This window comes from Heptranchias perlo, chromosome 11 (genome assembly GCF_035084215.1).
Source record: "Heptranchias perlo isolate sHepPer1 chromosome 11, sHepPer1.hap1, whole genome shotgun sequence".
NCBI lineage: Eukaryota > Metazoa > Chordata > Chondrichthyes > Hexanchiformes > Hexanchidae > Heptranchias > Heptranchias perlo.
Genome location: NC_090335.1, coordinates 56,778,370 through 56,798,294, shown reverse-complemented (window position 1 = coordinate 56,798,294; position 19,925 = coordinate 56,778,370). Strand labels below are relative to the sequence as shown.

The 19,925-nt window shown below is 41.9% G+C and overlaps 1 protein-coding gene across 2 annotated transcripts in view; it reads left to right on the top strand.

The window, feature by feature from the left end:
- The window catches only part of tfg (trafficking from ER to golgi regulator), a 135,237-nt gene that overhangs the window by 70,508 nt on the left and 44,804 nt on the right, over window positions 1–19,925 (top strand). For both annotated transcript variants that reach the window (XM_067993103.1, XM_067993102.1), the window contains exons 5-6: window positions 265–432; window positions 17,216–17,356. In XM_067993103.1, coding sequence (XP_067849204.1) covers window positions 265–432; window positions 17,216–17,356 — 309 coding nt within the window. The remainder of the gene's footprint in view (window positions 1–264; window positions 433–17,215; window positions 17,357–19,925) is intronic.

Genomic DNA, 19,925 nt, shown 5'->3' with positions numbered 1-19,925 from the left:
GTGGGTCACAGTGTCCAGCAGAGCATAGAAATACCAACAGATGAGTATTAGTACGAGTGTAGCTCTGTGCACATGATTGTTTTCAAATACCTCCCCTCTTTGTCCCCTTCCACCAACCCATTATTGATTTTCATCAGTTTTATATATGGTTGCTCATTTCTTATAAAAGCAGTTGGGAAAACTGGTTATGATCCTGCTACATGCAAGTTCCTGTATTTTTATTAAGTAGCCAAGACATGTCTTTAGTTTTGTGCTTTGTTACAGATGCAGTTGATGGAAGGGATGGAAAGCCCGTGGCACCAGACTCCACAATTAAGCAGCCAGTTCCTGTTAGTGCTGCCAGCATGTCTGCTTTTGATCCTTTAAAAAATCAAGATGAAATCAACAAGAATGTAATGTCATCATTTGGCCTGACTGAAGACCAGGTTTCGGGTAGGTGCCTTGAATCAGCTTCAGAAGTATACCAGTAATCTTTTTATTAAAAAAAATAATTTTCATTACCAAAACTGCAACTATGGGATTTTAAAATATGAGGCCAGCTAATGCAAATGGCTTAAAAACTACACTGTAAAATAACTTGCAAACTTGATTTTTATGAAATTGGACAGGCTGAAAATCCGTATCTTTCTACAAATACCAATTTGTCCCTCATTTTTAAAAAAAACTTTACAAAAAAAAGTAATTAAATTGTCACTGTAATACATTATTGCTTCTGTATGGTTTCTGGGCTGGCACCCTGAGAATCATTTGTCCAAGTCCCTCATCAATAATGTATCATCTAAGTAACTGGAACTGTCTCTTTGTTTATATGTTTAGTTGCCATGCAGAGATTAAATAAACAAACCAAAGTATCTTGTAATAGCAAGAATCATGAACTGTGAACATTTTTATTGACTGAACATGTGGAGAGATTATGCTGTAGAAGTACAGATGGTCCTTGGATTTATACTGCTGGAATTTTTATTTATTTCTGAGGCAATAAAACTCGTATTTGAATGGCTAGTTAACCATATGACCTCAAATTCCACCCTGAAAAGCTTTGTTAGGTGGGTGTAAAAGATTACTTATTTTCATCCTATGTTTCTTTTTTGCCTTGTATAATTATTGGATTTGTCAACTAAAGATTAAGAACTGTGGGAGAGGGACCCAGGGCAGGTCCTGAAGCCTGGAGTGGGACCAAGCAGAGGCTTAGCTGAAGGGCAATCTGGGAACTGTCATAGCACTTGTTTGCCACAGAAAATGCTCTTTGGTAGTAGAATCTGATTGGTTCAATCACAAAAATGACCATTTTCTGGCTTATAATGTGTATATTTTCCCAAGGTATCTATGACAGACTGTGGGAGTAAGACAAAATCCAGCAGCTTCCTCTCTGCTCTCAGTCTTACTGCCATATGCTAACAAGTTAACTAAGTACAATGTAATTTCAAGTTCTTGCCCTTTTAAATAGCATCTGGGAACTCGGAACAATTGAGTGGAGACAAATTTTTAGAGTTTATTTAGGGAGTTTTTGATCCCACTTTGCCAACACTTCCTTGTGGGAGCATACAGCAGGTGCTGGCCCCTCTGCTTATGCTCTGTAATATGTTGTATTAATTGATTTTCACTGAAGTTATAAGAAGTTAAGTTTGTTACTTTGAATATGTGTGCCCTAAATATAACCCTGAGGACAGCTAGCACAGAGCAAGATAGAGTTTGGAGGTGTTTTATGAGAATTTGACATTAATTTGATTCCACTGAAAGTGTTTCTGAGAAGGAGGGGTTACATTAAGCTCTTAAGATACTCAAAAGGAAAGTGTCTAGAATTAGAAAATAAACTGGCAGACTGGATGCTGGCAGTGTGGACTACGCCTACTCCTGGCATTTTCTCTTTTGAGCACCTCACCTTTTTCCACCCCCCTCGGCGCTCTCTTAAAATCCTTGTTCCCTACCGCCCGCCCAAGCCCCAGGCCAAGTTTCTCACCAAGATACCCTCGCTGCTTTTCTCCCTCAGCCTCTGCACCCAAGCGACTTCTCATCCTCTGTGATTTCAACCTCCATTTCAACTCACTTTGCCCTCTTTGAGTTCACTGTCCTCCTGACCTCCCTTACTCTTTCCCTCCATATAAACTCTCCTACCCATATTCACTGCCACCTTCTCGACCATGCCATCTCAAGTGGCCTCTCTATTCCCTTCGTCTCAATCATAGTTAAGGCCATCTCTCATCACTTCCTTGTATCCCTCACCACTTAAACCCCCTCCCCACTTCCAACCCCACTTACTTCTGTCCGCCCCGGAAAAAACTCTTCCCTCACTTCACTTATAACGGCACTTTTAAATTCCCAACTATCTAGCCTTTGGACCTCCATTCACCACGATACTTCGACAGCTACTGATCTTATCAATCACACCCTCACCTTGTCCAAGTAAAACCATTACTGTCTCGCACCTTGGTCGTTCCCCTTGGTATGATCCCCATCTTCGCTCCCTTAAATCCAAAGGATGCAGATTTGAAAGTTTATGGTGCACAACTGGTTTTGCCATTCACCGTCAGATCCTGCTGGACCTGATAAAGTGCTATCGAGCCCTGCTGTCCTCTGCCAAAACTGCTCACTATTCCAGGATCATCCTTGAATGCAAAGATAACCCCCGGCTTCTTTTCTGCACTACCAACCATCTCTTCAAACCCCTTTCCCCTGCGCCCTCCACCCTCACCTCCAATATGCGAGGAGTTCATGGACTTCTTTGTCACTAAGATTGCGACCATCCATTCAACTGCCTTTGCCACATCCCTCCCTTCTCCTAGCCCATCAAGCCGAACTACCCTAATGATCAGCCCTGTACTAGCCCTGAAGTCTTTCTCCAGTTTCTCTCTTATCTCCCTTCATGCCCTCTCTGAGCTCATCTTGTCCCTGAGACCCACCTCCTGTTCTCTCGACCCTATTCTCTCTAAACTGCTGACCACACAACTTCCCTTCCTGGCCCCCATCCTAGCTAATATTGTAAATGGTTCCCTGTCCTCGGGTACTGTTCCCCTCCCTTCGAAATCTGCCATTATCCCTCCCCTTCAAAAAAAAATCACCCTCTGTCGTTGCAAACTACCGTCCCATCTCCATCCTGCCTTTCCTCTCCAAAGCGGTTGAATGTGTTGTCACATCCCAAATCTGTGCCCATCTTTCCCGCAATTCCATGTTTGAACCCCTCTAATCAGGTTTTTGCTCGTTTGACATACAGTCCTGGATGAGCCAAAATTTCCTCCATTTCAACATTGGGAAGACCAAAGCCATTGGCTTTGGCCCCCGCAACAAATTCCATTCCCTTGCCACTGATTCCATTCCCTCCTTGGCAATGTCTCGGGTTGAACCAGACTGTTTGCTATCTCGCCATCCTATTTGACCCTGAGCTGAGCTCCCGACCCCATTTCCTCTCCACCACCAAGACTGCTTATGTCCACCTCCATAATATCGCCCGTCTTCACCTCTGCCTGAGCCCACCTGCTGCTGAAACCTTCATCCACGCTTTAGTTACCTCCAGACTTGACTATTCCAATGGTGTTCTGGCCAGCCTCCCAGCTTCCATAAACTTAAGCTCATCCAAGACTTTGCTGCCAGTATCCTAACTAGCACCAAGTCCCGTTCACCCTTCACCCCTGTACTCGCTGACCTATAAAGTCTCCCAATCCCCGAAGGCCTCGGTTTTAAAGTTCTCATCCTTGTGTTCAGGTCTCTCCATGACCTCGCCCCTCCCTATCTCTGTAACCTCCTCCAGCCCTACAACTCTCCTAGAACTCTGCACACCTCCAACTCTGACCTCGTCTATCTCCCCCACCCTCTTCCTTCACCCCATCATTGACTGCCTTGACTTCAGCCGTCTAGGCCCTAAGCTCGGGAATTCCCTCCCTAAACCTCTCTATCTCTCTCTTCTCCTTTAAGACACTCCTTAAAACCTACCTCTTTGACCAAGCTTTTGGTCACCTGTCCTCCTTCTTTAGCTCAGTGCCAGGGAGGACTGCACCTTGGGATGTTTTACTATGTTAAAGGGGCTTTATAAATGCAAGTTGTTGTTATTGAACAGCAGACAATCGTGACTGTCAAATTTCAGCCTTCAGAGATAAATCCCAAAGGTTTCAAGGGCAGCATGCCCTGGTGGGTGTTTAAAAATTTCAAAAGGAATGGCTTGAGCTCATGTACCTAAATTTTTGTTAGTGTTCCTCATTTTCAGTTCAATGTATATTATTGAAAATAACGTGATGTGAAGTGATTTCTTTTTCTTTCTTTCCTCTTCCGTTCCAACCAACGGGGGCAGGGTGAAACTTGAAATCCGTGTACTTTCATTTACAGCATATAATTCAGTATTTGCTGAGGATGTGCACAGTAAACACAGTTTGTAAACCATTTAAAAAAAAAGACTTCTTGAGTGGGTCATTGGAGTTCTGTGATCTGAATGCATTCGCGAGCCCATCGGTTCAATCACATTTTGGCTTTTTGTAGACCAGTAATCATTTTAAGCTCTCAGATCACATACTGCACACTTAGTTTATTTATAGAAAAAGACATGCAAGGTATGTTCCAAGGTGTGAAAAAGTTGAGTCTTAGGCTATGTGACATTTTTTGTTATATGCACTTAACAGACAAGATATGCTTTCATAGGTCAGTAATTCCGAGCACAGGAGTGATTCACTTTTAGTAGAGGACTAATAATTGGGGCTGCAATGGGAAAAGAGAAGACGAGACAAATGGAAAAAAAGCTCGGAAACAAAGTATCTGAAGTTTTTCTGGATTTATTTTTCACATCCCTGCTTCAACTCTCCATTTATTTGTTAATCTGTGTCATAAATCTTGTGGCACTTGGATTTTTTTTTTGGTGTTTTGGACGTTGAAGTCTTTCAAAGCACACATGTTGTCCATATTATTTCACAGATTCTTTGCTGAATATCTGGCATAATACCCTTCTCCTATATAACCAAGGGGAACTCCATGATTGCTTTTTAGGTCAAACCATTTCGAATTTCCTGTAAAATTTCTGATATCACTTGAAATGGTTTTAAAACCAATCAAAATTTTAATTTACCATTTATAATTTAAAAGAAATCCTAATTTATTATGTTACTTTTTCCCTCTTTCAGTCTGGGTTAGCGCTGTGAGGTAGTTTATGCAATGTTCTGTCCAGTTTGCTTAAATAAATATTGAATATTCAGTTTAATATTGGTATTTTCTTTGTTGCAAAAAATCTACTTTGAAAGAAACAGGAATTCACATGCTGCCAAAAGAGAGTAAAAAAGCTTCTATGTAACTATTTGTAGGCCTTAAACATAGATATTTTGAAAATGAAAAACAAGGTATTAAGGTTGACTATACTTGCGAATTTTTCCACATCGTTCACCTGAGGAAGGAGATAGCCTCCGAAAGCTTGTGAATTTTTCCACATCGTTCACCTGAGGAAGGAGATAGCCTCCGAAAGCTTGTGAATTTAAAATAAAATTGCTGGACTATAACTTGGTGTTGTAAAATTGTTTATAATATAAAAGTGACAGTTCATCAGAGTTCTGGGCCAGTGTATTCATGTATCATTGACACTATGCTGGCTTTAGCCCCTTGATCATGACATCAAACTCTTGTCACTAATAATCTGATTTGCTTAGCAATGCATAGGGGCCATTTTAACCCCACAAGCCAGGCGAGCGTGCAATTAAAATCGCTTTGGGGGCTTTCCCGCCGACGTTCCGCTCTCTTCCCACAGACTTTGATTTTAACCTTCTATTCTGAGCAGGCGGGGAGGAAACCCACCGGAAAACTATGTAAGAGGATGGTATAGAGGTTGGTCGCTGTAGAAAGAGGATAAGAGAAAAACATTTTGGAGTGTAGAGAAATTGGGTTTGGAAGAATATCAATGAAATTAAAACCAGATGCAATCCTGACCGTTTACCAATTTAACATGAGCTTTGGTTTCGCACAAGCAATTTCCACACTCTATATTGACAAGTACAGCATAATTGTTTTGTTATCACTTGACGTGTGCACACTAATGAAGAGCAGGAAAATCATTTTCCGCCCATTTATTTTGCAATAGAACATAAGTCTGTTATGTTGAAATGAACATCAAAATGAATTCTTAATTTACCTAAACTTGATCAAAAATTAGTGAGTTCTTAAGATGCTTCTTTTAAGCTACTCGTAATTGTATGTGATCAGATTCAGGTACTCTTTTACATTTATTAAATATCAGCCTAGAGTGACTATGTGCCAAAAATGAACTTTCTGTTGTAGCTGAATTTTTCACCCTGTTCAGAATCTATGCATTTTAAGGAAAATCTCTGGGGTGATGGTAACAAATTTGAGCTTACAAGGCTATTTTGATTTCCTGGATAATGTAGCTTTGCGATACGATTAATTGTAGGATTGTGTTGCACGGAGCCATCCAGATCAGAAGGTTGTGTTAATCAATCTCAGACAGACAGCAGTGGGTCTTTTAGTAGGTTTAAGTCTGAGTTGGCGCTGACAAAAAATGACTAGGGTTTTTTGATTGCTGTTCAACATCCCATGCTGGAAGTGCCTGTGTCGGATAAGAAAAGGATTGGGCACAACTATGATGTGCATAATTCCCCCCCCCTCCCCCCCACCTTCCAAAGTGATTGAATCTCTGACCAATATTTAGTGTACAAGCTTACACATGAACATTTGCCATTTAAGGAGAGGTACTGACATCGTGGAACTGCACTCCAGTGAAACACATAAAACAAGAGGGGTAAGGGTGGAAAACTGGAATAGGAAAAAGTATCAATTTACAATGACAATTTTCTGCAGTCCTCCCTGGCAAAGAAATTTTAACATCCTTTTGTCTGTCTTTCTATTGACTTAAATTTTGTTTGCAGTCACTGAGCCTAACGGCTCAAGGGACCTGAGATAACATCGGTGGAGATATAATTGTTAGCCCAGCAGAGCTTCAGCTGTGTATGAACAAAAAGCAAAAAATTGCAGATGCTGGAAATCTGAAATAATAACAGAACATTCCGGAAACAGCAGGACAAGCAACATCTGTGGAGAGAACATTGGAATTGAGCTTGTACCGAAACATCAATTCATCTATTCTCTCCACAGATGCTGCCTGACCTACTGAGGGTTTCCAACATCTTCTGTTTTTGCTTCAGCTGTGTATGTTGTGTTCTGTTGCTTTGTCATCAGTGCCGACTGTTTTATTCTTTTTTTAGCCTTCTTTTGATTTAAGGCATAGTGATGGTGGCAAGTGTTTTAAAAAATTATTTGCATTCCTGGCTGATTTTTTTTAAAAATTCAACACGGTGAGGAGTGTTGGTACTGGAGAAGAACTCATGTCTACTTTTATTAATGGGTGTCTAGATTTACAGTCGAGTTCCCTGTACTCTATCCTAACCTCAAGAGCAACCTACACTGCACCAGCTTAATTAATTTTCTTATTCCCCATACTGAGTATTATGACTCTTCTGACTGAGATTACCGAATATTGGACAGTTGTCGGCTATGACTTTCTTGTTGAAGAGCTCCGGTACATTTACAACGATGGAAGGAAATCCATGATGAAAGTCATCAAATAGGGCAAGGAAAATTTTTTTAAAAGAGAAGGAAATTAAACTTTGAATTTGGGTAATTAAGCTGTAATTTGTTATACATAGGTTTGGCATCTTCAATTAGAGAGTTGCCAAAGAGACACAACAAACTGAAAGCCATTCAGGAAATGGCTCCACCTTAGAATAACCAGGGCTGTAAGGAGTGTGTGAAAACACCCACGCTGAAAATGCTTAAGTATTGCTACTTTTGAATAATGCCAGTGCAGCAGCACTGATGGTGTCAAATTCCTCAACTTCAAAGCCTGAGGAGATGCTCTTGATTTTCCAGTGTTTAATTTTAGTCAGAAAATTGGGACACTGACCTCAGCGCCTGATTCTCCAGTCCATAGTCTCTCGTACAGCAATTGAATGTACAGAACAGCACTTATGATTGGACTCACGTAATTCAATCAGTACAACTTGTTATTGTGTAATAAAATACACATTATACTTCCCCACGTCAGTGGTTTGTCTTGTTTGATGTATTGTAAACAATTTTACAACACCAAGTTATAGTCCAGCAATTTTATTTTAAATTCACAAGCTTTCGGAGGCTTCCCCCTTCGTCAGGTGAACGATGTGAAATGTCGTAAACAAAGATGATAAATGATGTAAACAAAGTAACTACTGACTACGCTCCTTCGTTTCCATTCTGAGCTTAGCCAAAGCTAGTCCTTGCAGCTTTCTGATAGTAATAAATCTTAGCTGGACCTGAGCATCAGTCTGTTGCTGTCTCTGTTTTTATCTCTGTTCACAACTAGAAAGGAGGCCCTGCCGGATGAACCCTGGCAAGAGCCCAAGTACAGAAACTTCCCAAACACAATGGGTGTGAGATGTTTACTGAGGCAAGCAAACAATTTGCTTATTGTGCAGAGCTTTTGGGCAGACAATGCCCTTAAGGTCATGATACCTGTCACATCAGTGCGGATTGATTTTAAACCCAAATAAATGGTAGTGCTCGAACCTGGTGCAGAACTAGCTGCATCTAAGGGTTTAAAAAAATAATTTTGACTGTTTCTATTAAAACTGAGGAAGTATGCTTTGACTTACTGTCTTGCTCATGAATACGAGGTGGATAAATCTAGAAGCAAGCTTAGGTTGAAATCAAGATTTGCTAAATGCATTTAATTAATACCTAATGTTATGTTGGATGCAAAGATAAATTTGAGTGAAATCTATGCTTTCAACATCAGTACTACTTTATGGATATTCTGAAAAATTGAACTTATGCAGGACAAAATGAGTAGTGCTTGTTTTGTGGACTATATTGGGTATTGGATAATGGTGGTAAAATTAATTATCAGAATAGTTGATGAATCACTCACCTTATGTTGATGTCTCAAAAATAGCCCTGAGGAGGAGTTCATTGAGTGTATTAGGGACTGTTTCTTAGACCAATACGTCAGGGAACCAACCAGGGAACAGGCCATTTTAGATCTGGTAATGGGTAACGAAGCAGGATTAATTAATGATCTCAAAGTAAAGGATCCCTTGGGAAGCAGTGATCATAACATGATAGAATTTCACATCCAGTTTGAGAGCGAGGATCTTGGGTCTGAAACTACTGTATTAAACTTAAATAAGGGCAATTATAAAGGAATGAGGGCAGAATTGGCTAAAGTGGACTGGGTAAACAGATTAGATGGTATGATGGTGGATAAGCAGTGGCAAACATTTAAAAAGATATTTTATGACTCGCAACAAAAATATATCCCTGTGAAGAGGAAAGACTCCAAAAAAAAATGGTGAACCAACCATGGCTAACTAAGGAAGTCAAGGATGGTATCAGATTAAAAGAAAAAGCATACAACATCGCAAAGATTACTGGTACGCCCGAAGAGTGGGAAAACTTTAAAAACCAGCAAAGGATGACTAAAAGAATAATAAAGCGGGAGAAAATAAATTGAGAATAAACTAGCAAGGAATATAAAAACTGACAGTAAAAGCTCCTACAAGTATATAAAAAGGAAGAGGGTAGCTAAAGTAAACATTGGTCCCTTGGAGGATGAGACTGGGGAAATAATAATGGAAAACAAGGAAATGGCAGAGGAATTGAACAGATATTTTGTATCTCTCTTCACAGTAGAAGACACTAATAACATACCAAGAATAGTAGAAAATCAGGGGCAAAGGGGAGGGAGGAACTAAAAACAATCACTATCACTAGAGAAAAAGTACTAGGTAAACTAATGGGTCTAAAGGCTGACAAGTCCCCTGGACCTGATGGCTTGCATCCGAGGGTCTTAAAGGAAGTGGCTCCAGAGATAGTGGATGCATTGGTTGTAATGTTCCAGAATTCACAAGATTCTGGAAAGGTCCCAGCGGATTGGAAAACCGCAAACGTAACACCCCTATTCAAGAAAGGAGTGAGAAAGAAAGCGGGTAACTAACAGTTAGCCTAACATCTGTCATTGGGAAAATGCTAGAATCCATTATTAAGGAATTAGTAGCAGGACATTTGGAGACTCCTGATACAATCAAGGAGAGTCAACATGATTTTATGAAGGGGAAATCATATCTGACAAATTTATTAGAGTTCTTTGAGGAAGTAACGGGCAGGGTGGATAAAGGGGAACCAATGGATGGAATATATTTGGATTTCCAAAAGGCATTTGGTAAGCTGCCACATACAAGATTACTGCACAAGATAAGAACTCATGGTGTTGGGGGTAATATACTGGCATGGATAGAGGATTAGCTAACTAACAGAAAACAAAGAGTCAGGATAAAAGGGTCATTTTTAAAATGGCAATTTGTAATTAGTGGGGTGCCGCAGGGATCAACTATTTACAATATATATCAATGACTTGGATGAAGGATCAGAGTGCCTTGTGGCCAAATTTGCTGATGATACAAAGGTAGGTGGAAAAGCAAGTTGCGATGAGGACACAAAGAGCTCGATTTTCACACCCCCGAGCGGGTGCGTTCGTGGCGGGGAGGGGCTGCGAAAATCGGGGATTCCCGGAGCGGGTCCGGAGCCCAGCTCCAACCCGCCCACTTCTGGGTTCCCCAGTGACGCGCCGACACATCCACCTGTACAGCAGGAGGGAGGGCAACGGCAGAGAGAGATGCGTCGCAGAGGGCACTATCCTCGCCACAGGGTCCACAGACCGAGGCTCAGCTTCCTGGACCTCTCTGAGCAGCAGTGGACACGGAGGCTCAGAGTCACTCTACATGTAGTCGTGGATATCTGCAGCCTCCTTCATGCCGAGCTGCTCCCGGCTGGCCCGTGCACCATCTTCTTACCTGTTGCTGTCAAAGTCACCACTGCCCTCAACAACTTCTCCTTCGCATCCTTCCAGGGTGCCACCGGGGACATCGCCGATGCCTCTCAGTCGTCTGCACAAAAGAGCCCTGCAAATACACCTACACCCACTTTGCAGTGACACAGTGGGTGGCATCAGTTGTGGGTCTTCATAGTGATCCTCAGAAAAGGGCATCATTGCACAAACCAGACAAGATTCGCAAAGACGTAGCAGTAATGGTGACAATATAATATGTAATGTGAGTTGATCAGAAATTAAATATAAGTAAAAACCATGACAAACCTTCAAACACCCTTGTGCATCCCCTTCATGTTCACGACACGTTTGCCTTACGCTTCCTACTGCATATATGTGAAGAATGCCCTGTGGCTGCAGCACAGGTAGTGGCAGGTTGGGTGAGGCTAACCGTGAAAGAGATGCATGAGAGGGTGTGCATGAGATCAAGCCATGACATTGTATGAGGATTGGGTTGAGTGATAATGGTGGGATGAGTACTGGCGAGGTGAGTAAGTACAGGTAAGATGAGGATGAGCTTCGAGTGGGTGTGAGGAGTGATGTGATAGAGTAGTGTTGGAAGTGCAGAGTGAGATGTGGGGTGTGGGTGGTGATGTGGCAGACGGAATGTCAGGGAATGAGTAAGTGTACTCACCTCCGCTGACCTACTTAGGTCATTGAAGCGCCTCCTGCACTGTATGCAGGTGCTTGATATGTTGGTGGTGCAGGTGACCTCCTCTGCCACCTCGAGTCAGGCCACTTTCTCCCACCTGCTGGGGGGAAAGATCTCTGTCCTCCCCCTCCTCCTCCACTCCATCCAATAAGACCTGGAGTGAGGCATCATTAAACCTGGGAGCAGCCTACCCCTGGGCTGCTCCATGCTGTAATTTTGCCTATTTTCTGCAGCATCAGTCAGTGGAGGACTGCTCCTTTAAATAGGGCTCCTCCAGCTGACAGCCTATGCTGCGCATGCGCAGTCTGCCCGCTGCGCAGCTTTCCAGCGCGAAACCTGGAAGCAAAGGTAAGTGCCTTCAATCAAGCTGCAATTGCGTCGACCCCCCCCACTGCTGCCAACCCGCCGCCCTCCTAATATCGGGCCCAAAGTGTCTGCAAAGGATGTTGACAGGTTAAGTGAATGGGCAAAAATTAGGCAGATGGAATATAATGTGGGAAAATGTGAAGTCATCCACTTTGGGAGGAAAAATAAAAAAGCAAAATATTATTTGAATGGAGAAATACTACAAAATGCTGCGGTACAGAGGGATCTGAGTGTCCTCGTACATGAAACACAAAAATTCAACATACAGGTGCAGCAGGTAATCCGGAAGGCAAACGGAATATTGACCTTTATTTCTAGGGGGATGGAGTATAAAATCAGGGAAGTCATGCTACAATTGTACAGGGTGCTGGTGAGACCACACCTAGAGTACTGCGTACAGTTCTGGTGCCCTTATTTAAGGAAGGACATACTTGCATTGGAGGCAGTTCAGAGAAGGTTCACTAGGTTGATTCCGGGTATGGAAGGGTTGTCTTATGAGGAAAGATTGAACAGGTTGGGTCTATACTCATTGGCGTTTAGAAGAATGCGAGGAGAACTTATTGAAACATACAAGATTCTGAGGGGACTCGATAGGGTAGATGCTGAGAGGATGTTACCCCTCATGGAATCTAAAAAGAGGGGGCATAGCCTCAGAGTTTTTTTTTATTCGTTCATGGGATGTGGGCGACGCTGGCGAGGCCGGCATTTATTGCCTATCCCTAATTGCCCTTGAGAAGGTGGTGGTGAGCCGCCTTCTTGAACCGCTGCAGTCAGTTTGGTGACGGTTCTCCCACAGTGCCGTTAGGAAGGGAGTTCCAGGATTTTGACCCAGCGATGATGAAGGAACGGCGATATATTTCCAAGTCAGGATGGTGTGTGACTTGGAGGGGAACGTGCAGGTGGTGATGTTCCCATGTACCTGCTGCTCTTGTCCTTTTAGGTGGTAGAGGTCGCGGGTTTGGGAGGTGCTGTCGAAGAAGCCTTGGCGAGTTGCTGCAGTGCATCCTGTGGATGGTACACACTGCAGCCACTGTGCGCCGGTGGTGAAGGGAGTGAATGTTTAGGGTGGTGGATGGGGTGCCAATCAAGCGGGCTGCTTTGTCCTGGATGGTGTCGAGTTTCTTGAGTGTTGTTGGAGTTGCACTCATCCAAGCAAGTGGAGAGTATTCCATCACACTCCTGACATGTGCCTTGTAGATGGTGGAAAGGCTTTGGGGAGTCAGGAGGTGAGTCACTCGCCGCAGAATACCCAGCCTCTGACCTGCTCTTGTAGCCACAGTATTTATATGGCTGGTCCAATTAAGTTTCTGGTCAATGGTGACCCCCAGGATGTTGATGGTGGGGGATTCGGCGATGGTAATGCCATTGAATGTCAAGGGGAGGTGGTTAGACTCTCTCTTGTTGGAGATGGTCATTGCCTGGCACTTGTCTGGCGCGAATGTTACTTGCCACTTATCAGCCCAAGCCTGGATGTTGTCCAGGTCTTGCTGCATGCGGGCTCGGACCGCTTCATTATTTGAGGGGTTGCGAATGGAACTGAACACTGTGCAATCATCAGCGAACATCCCCATTTCTGACCTTATGATGGAGGGAAGGTCATTGATGAAGCAGCTGAAGATGGTTGGGCCTAGGACACTGCCCTGAGGAACTCCTGCAGCAATATCCTAGAGCTGAGATGATTGGCCTCTAACAACCACTACCAACTTCCTTTGTGCTAGGTATGACTCCAGCCACTTGGAGAGATTTCCCCCTGATTCCCATTGACTTCAATTTTACTAGGGCTCCTTGGTGCCATACTCGGTCAAATGCTACCTTGATGTCAAGGGCAGTGACTCTCACCTCACCTCTGGAATTCAGCTCTTTTGTCCATGTTTGGACCAAGGCTGTAATGAGGTCTGGAGCAGAGTGGTCCTCGCGGAACACAAACTAAGCATCGGTGAGCAGGTTATTGGTGAGTAAGTGCCGCTTGATAGCACTGTCGACGACACCTTCCATCACTTTGATAATTGAGAGTAGACTGATGGGGCGGTAATTGGCCGGATTGGATTTGTCCTGCTTTTTGTGGACAGGACATACCTGGTCACCCATTTAAGACGGAAATGAGGAGGAATTTCTTCTCCCAGAGGGTCGTGAATCTTTGGAATTCTTTACCCCAAAAAGCTGTGGATGCTGAGTCATTGAATACATTCAAGGCTGAGTTAGACAAATTTTTGATCAGCAAGGGAGTCAAAGGATATGGGGAAAAGGCAGGAAAGTGGAGTTGATCAGATCAGGCATGATCTCATTAAATGGTGGAGCAGGCTCGAGGGGCCGAATGGCCTACTGCTGCTCCTATCTCTTATGGGTATCGTGTTAATATCCTATGGGACATCCATACAAGAAATTGTTCGATTTAGAAAATAGAAGTTTGTTTACACTCCGTATCCGTTTTGAATGTACTGGTGACTGAAGTTAGAGCCAAAATGCTGCACTAACCGGTTTGAACTCCGTGAATCATTACCATGTTGTACAATTAGAATTTCAGCCATTCATTGGGCAGTTGAACATGCTATGCCAAATTTTAAGTAAGGTATACAGTTTTCCCCTATTTTCCAGGCTCTCTAGAGGGAGTGATAAAGCATTTAAAACTATCTTCAGGATTGTTCTACGTACATGTCCCCTTGCGATTGGCTCTTGTTCCTGTGAGATGAAGAATGTCTATTATCTATTTTCTTTACAACCCCCATATGTCTTAATTTTGCTCTTTTCACTAAAATAACAATGAATGACAAATCATCTACAATCTGAGAATTGGTATGACAGCAGTCTATTTCAAGATGAAAAATAAACATCACTGTGTCATTTGGATTTTTCTTAGGGCAGATAGATTTAAAATATTAACTAATTTCAAAAGTTAATTGGCATTATAATGCTGTAAACATCATTTGGAAAAATCCTAAATTGCGTTTGAATAAGGGGGTTGAAGCTTCAATGTATAACAAATTTTTAAACATTTTGGACAGCTGTTGGTTTTTTCTAACTTCAAGGGGTTTTGATGATTACTTTGTGTAAAATTGTGTACTCCTCATTTGCGGGATTTCTAGTGTCTTGTACAGGTACCCTTGTAATGGTGCAAGAGAGCGTTAGAATACAGTCGTGCTTCAGATTAGTGAGTTGTTTGGGAGTGTGGAGCTGTAAGAAGGGGAATATTCCAATCATCCTCAAAGTCAATTTAACACAACATTGGACCTAAACGATATTAATATTTTCACGGTTTGTTATTCTCAGTACTGTAGTATGATTAAAAAGTTGAATTGCTTATTTATCATGGTTCACCATCAGATTTTGCAAATAGAGCTAAAGCAGTACAAAATGAGCCACAGTACTTTGCAATACTGTAAACATCCGGAATTACTAGTATCAACACTGATTAAGCAAGCAGCAAATTTAATAAGAAAGAACGACATGCATTTATACAGCGCCTTTCACAACCTCAGGACGCCCAAAGCGCTTTACAGTCCTTTGAAGTACTTTTTTTTTTGAAGTGTAGTCACTGTTGTAATATAGGATAATGTTGTAATATGTGAGTATCTAATAAAACTTGAATGTGGAAAATCATTTTGATTTTTCACCTGCATTTATTTGATTTGGTTCTGAGGTAATCAGTTTCCATTGCATGTAGTTCAGCTTTACTGTGAACAAATACATATTTTTGTGTTTCAAAAGTAGATTTGAATTTAGAGATGACCTGATGTCCCAAAGATCACTTGAACCATATTTATGTGGAGAGCCACTCAAAAGAATAGCGTGATGGTGGTGCATTTAGAATGTAACTTTATTTAAAGGTTTGTACAAAGAAGTAGCAATTTAAACAAAATTGTTGTGGAACCTACTTGCATTGTTTAAAGACTGCAGTATTTTGGAAGTTCTGTCCAATAGATTTAATATTTGTTAGTTTTGGATTGGAGCCTCGGTGACTATGGAATGGGATGCAGCCTGTTTAGACACATCTGTTCTAGACCAAATAACTGCCAAAATACTGTATATAGAGCACAGAAATTCAATGCTCTGGAATGGTAAAGCCAGAAAGATGCTGTTACCATAATGAATATGTTGCACAGCTGGTAACAAATCACCTGGAAGGCCCCTGTAATAGCAATCAGGGTTAATAAAGCCCAACCTTTTATTTGGCCTTATTAAAATATTCCCTGGATTGGAATGATGCACTGCAAGACTTTTTCCTTTTACAACAATTTGAGTTTAATTTAAATGATGGCATGTATGCATCTCTGTGTTTAATCCAAAGGTATTGGTAAGTATCCAGGTTGGCTTAATGTCACAGTGTTGGGTGCAGTGATTTAAATCACTTGTGAACATATCAACAGTGTTCCCTCTAATGATTTGTTCAGTTGGGTGTTTTGATCATGAAATATTCTGCAAATCCTGTAATAAATTTAAATAAAAACTCTGTTCTGCTGCCTGTCCTGTTTCTGGACTGTTCTGTTCAGCAGCGATATATATATAAAAATATAAAATTATTGGAAGAGTGCTATTTAAATGAATCAGTTGTATTCAGAGGGAACCAGACATTTTTATGGAAATTTAAGTCTGAATATCTACTTGTGAAATTTGTATTCTTATTAACAGTTGATTTGAAAGATTGAACTTTTAATAGTGATGGGCTTGAATTTCCCTCTACAGTGATATCAGGATTTCAATAAAGTGTAAAGTTAGATTTGTAAAATTTTCATACAATATTCACCGATCGGTTACAAAAATCTTTCGAAACTTGGAGTTTGTCTCCAGAAAGTATTTTGTGCTGTGTAACCCTAGGATAAAGTACAGTTGATTATAGGTCTGTCGGTGGTGGTGGTGGTGGTAGCAATTTGACATGATGAATTAAGATGACAGCACCAGAAGCATAGGCACAACATTAAAATGTATTGGCTTAAGTATAACTTTTTCCAATATGTACGGGTACTACTTCGCTAAATAAGCCGAGGGCAAGCACTGCCAACCTTTTCCAAAGACGCTTTCCCCACTCCGCCACCCCCTTATTTTCCACACTTCAGAGGAGTAGACAAGATGACTGTGACCTTTCTGTGGCTTCTGATTGAATAGATAGATGAAGAAAAAGGGGTTGAAGGGATATGGGAACAGGGTAGATAAATGTAATCAGAACTATTTGTTTGCATGGAGGGCAAACACCAACATGGACTGGTTGGGCCCAATAGCCTGTTTCCACATTGTAACTTCCATGTACTTCTGATGTGGATTCTGTTTTACAGATTTTGGGAGGGAGCATTTGCAATATAAATTCTGCCTTTACTGCTGATTATTGTATTTCTACTTAGTAACTTTAACCTATTATATTTCAGGCCCTCCTAGTGCACCAGTAGATGAACGATCAGGAACACCTGACAGTATTGCCTCTTCCTCATCTGCAGCTCATCAGCCTGGTGCTCCGCAGCACCAGCAAACCTACACAGCAGTTCAGCCTCCAGCTGGCCAGATGGAAGGTAAAGAGTCTATTGCCTTGCTAACAAACCTCAATTAATACCAAAATATCCCACAAGCTCTCTTGTTTTAAAATTGCGAACTAAATATCTTGTAAGTTTTAGATTTTGATTTCAATAACAACGTGATACCTTTGACATAGAAAACCCTAAGACACTTCAGATGAGAAACTGACATCAACAGTAGTAGAAGAGTTAGGTGAAATGATCCTAAGCATGGTTGTAAAGGCAAGTTTTGAGGAAATAAAACAAGAAAGGTGGCTCAACCGTGGCTTACAAAAGAAATTAGGGATAGTATTAGATCCAAAGAGGAGACATATAAAATTGCCAGAAAAGGCAGCAAGCCTGAGGATTGGGAGCAGTTTAGAATTCAGCAAAGGAGGACAAAGAGATTGATTAAGAGGGGAAAAATAGAGTATGAGACTAAACTAGCAGGGAACATAAAAACTGACTGTAAAAACTTCTATAAAAATGTCAAGAGAAAAAGATTAGTGAAGACAAATGTAGGTCCCTTACAGTCAGAAACATGAGAAATTATAACGGGGAACAAAGAAATGGCAGAACAATTAAAAGTATACTTTGGTTCTGTCCTCACAAAGGAGGACCCAAATAACCTCCCAGAAATGTTAGGGAACCAAAGGTCTAGTGAGAGGGAGGAACTGAAGGAAATCAGTATTAGTAAAAAAAATAGTGCTAGGGAAATTAATGGGGCTAAAGGCTGACAAATCCCCACGGCCTGATAATCTACATCCCAGAGTACTAAAGGAAGTGGCCCTGGAAATAGTGGATGCATTGGTGGTCATCTTCCAAAATTCTATAGACTCTGGAACAGTTCCTACAGATTGGAGGGTGGCAAATGTAACCCCACTATTTAAAAAAGAAGGGAGAGAAAAAACAGGGAATTACAGACCAATTAACCTAACATCAGTAGTGGGGAAAATGCTAGAGTCTATTATAAAAGATGTGATAACAGAACACTTGGAACGCATTAATGGGATTGGACAAAGTCAGCATGGGTTTATGAAAGGGAAATCATGCTTAACAAATCTACTGGAGTTTTTTGAGGCTGTAACTAGTAGAATAGATAGGGGAGAACCAGTGGATGTGGTGTATTTGGATTTTCAGAAGGCTTTTGATGAGGTCCCACACAAGAGGTTAGTGTGCAAAATTAAAGCACATGGGATTGGGGGGGGAATATACTGGCATGGATTGAGAATTGGTTGACAAACAGGAAACGGAGAGTAGGAATAAACGGGTCTTTTTCCGGGTGGCAGACAGTGACTAGTGGGGTATCACAGGGATCAGTGCTTGGGCCCCAGCTGTTCACAATATGTATCAATGATTTGGATGAGGAAACGGAATGTAAAATTTTCAAGTTTGCAGATGATACAAAGCTGGGGTGGAATGTGAGCTGTAAGGAGGATGCAAAGAGGCTCCAATGTGATTTAGACCAGATGGGTGAGTGGGCAAGAACATGGCAGATGCAGTATAACATGGATAAATGTGAGGTTATCCACTTTGGTTGTAAAAACAGAAAGGCAGATTATTATCTGAATGGTGATAGATTGGGAAAAGGAGAGGTGCAACGAGACCTGGGTGTCCTTGTACACCAGTTGCTGAAAGCGAGCATTCAGGTGCAGCAAGCAGTTAGGAAGGCGAATGGTATGTTGGCGTTCATTGCAAGAGGATTTGAGTACAGGAACAGGGATGCCTTACTGCAGTTGTACCAGGGCGTTGGTGAGACCATATCTGGAGTATTGTGTGCAGTTTTGGTCTCCTTATCTAAGGAAGGATGTCCTTACCATGGAGGGAGTGCAACAAAGGTTTACCAGACTGATTCCTGGGATGGCAGGACTGAGGTATGAGGAGAGATTGGGTCGACTAGGCTTATATTCACTAGAGTTTAGAAGAATGAGAGGTGATCTCATCGAAAGATATAAAATTCTAACAGGACTAGACAGACTAGATGAAGGGAGGATGTTCCCGAAGGCTGGGGAGTCCAGAACCAGGGGTCAGTCTCAGGATACGGGGTATGCCATTTAGAACCGAGATAAGGAGAAATTTCTTCACTCAGAGGGTGGTGAACCTGTGGAATTCTCTACCACAGAAGGCAGTGGAGGCCAAGTCATTAGATGTATTCAAGAAGGAGATAGATATGTTTCATAATGCCAAAGGGATCAAGGAATATGGGGAAAAAGCGGGAACATGGTACTGAGTTAGACGATCAGCCATGGTCATTTTGAATGGTGGAGCAGGCCCGAAGTGCCGAATGGCCTACTCTTGCTCCTATTTTCTATGTTTCTGTGTGACCCTTAAGGTAAGGAGAGAAGTAACAAGATGGAGGAGTTCAAAGAATAAATTGGCTGAAGGTTATGCTTACATTGATGGAGTGGAGAAAGTTGAGGATATGCAGAAGGCCAGAATCTGAGGGCTGAACAGCAAGGGCTGGCATGTAGGGCTGGAGGACATTGAAGAGGTAAAATGGGGTTATACCATGGATTGATTTTTAAATAAGGATGAGGATTTTGAATTTAATTTGTTCGGAACAGGGAGTCAGTGGAGATCGGTGAGA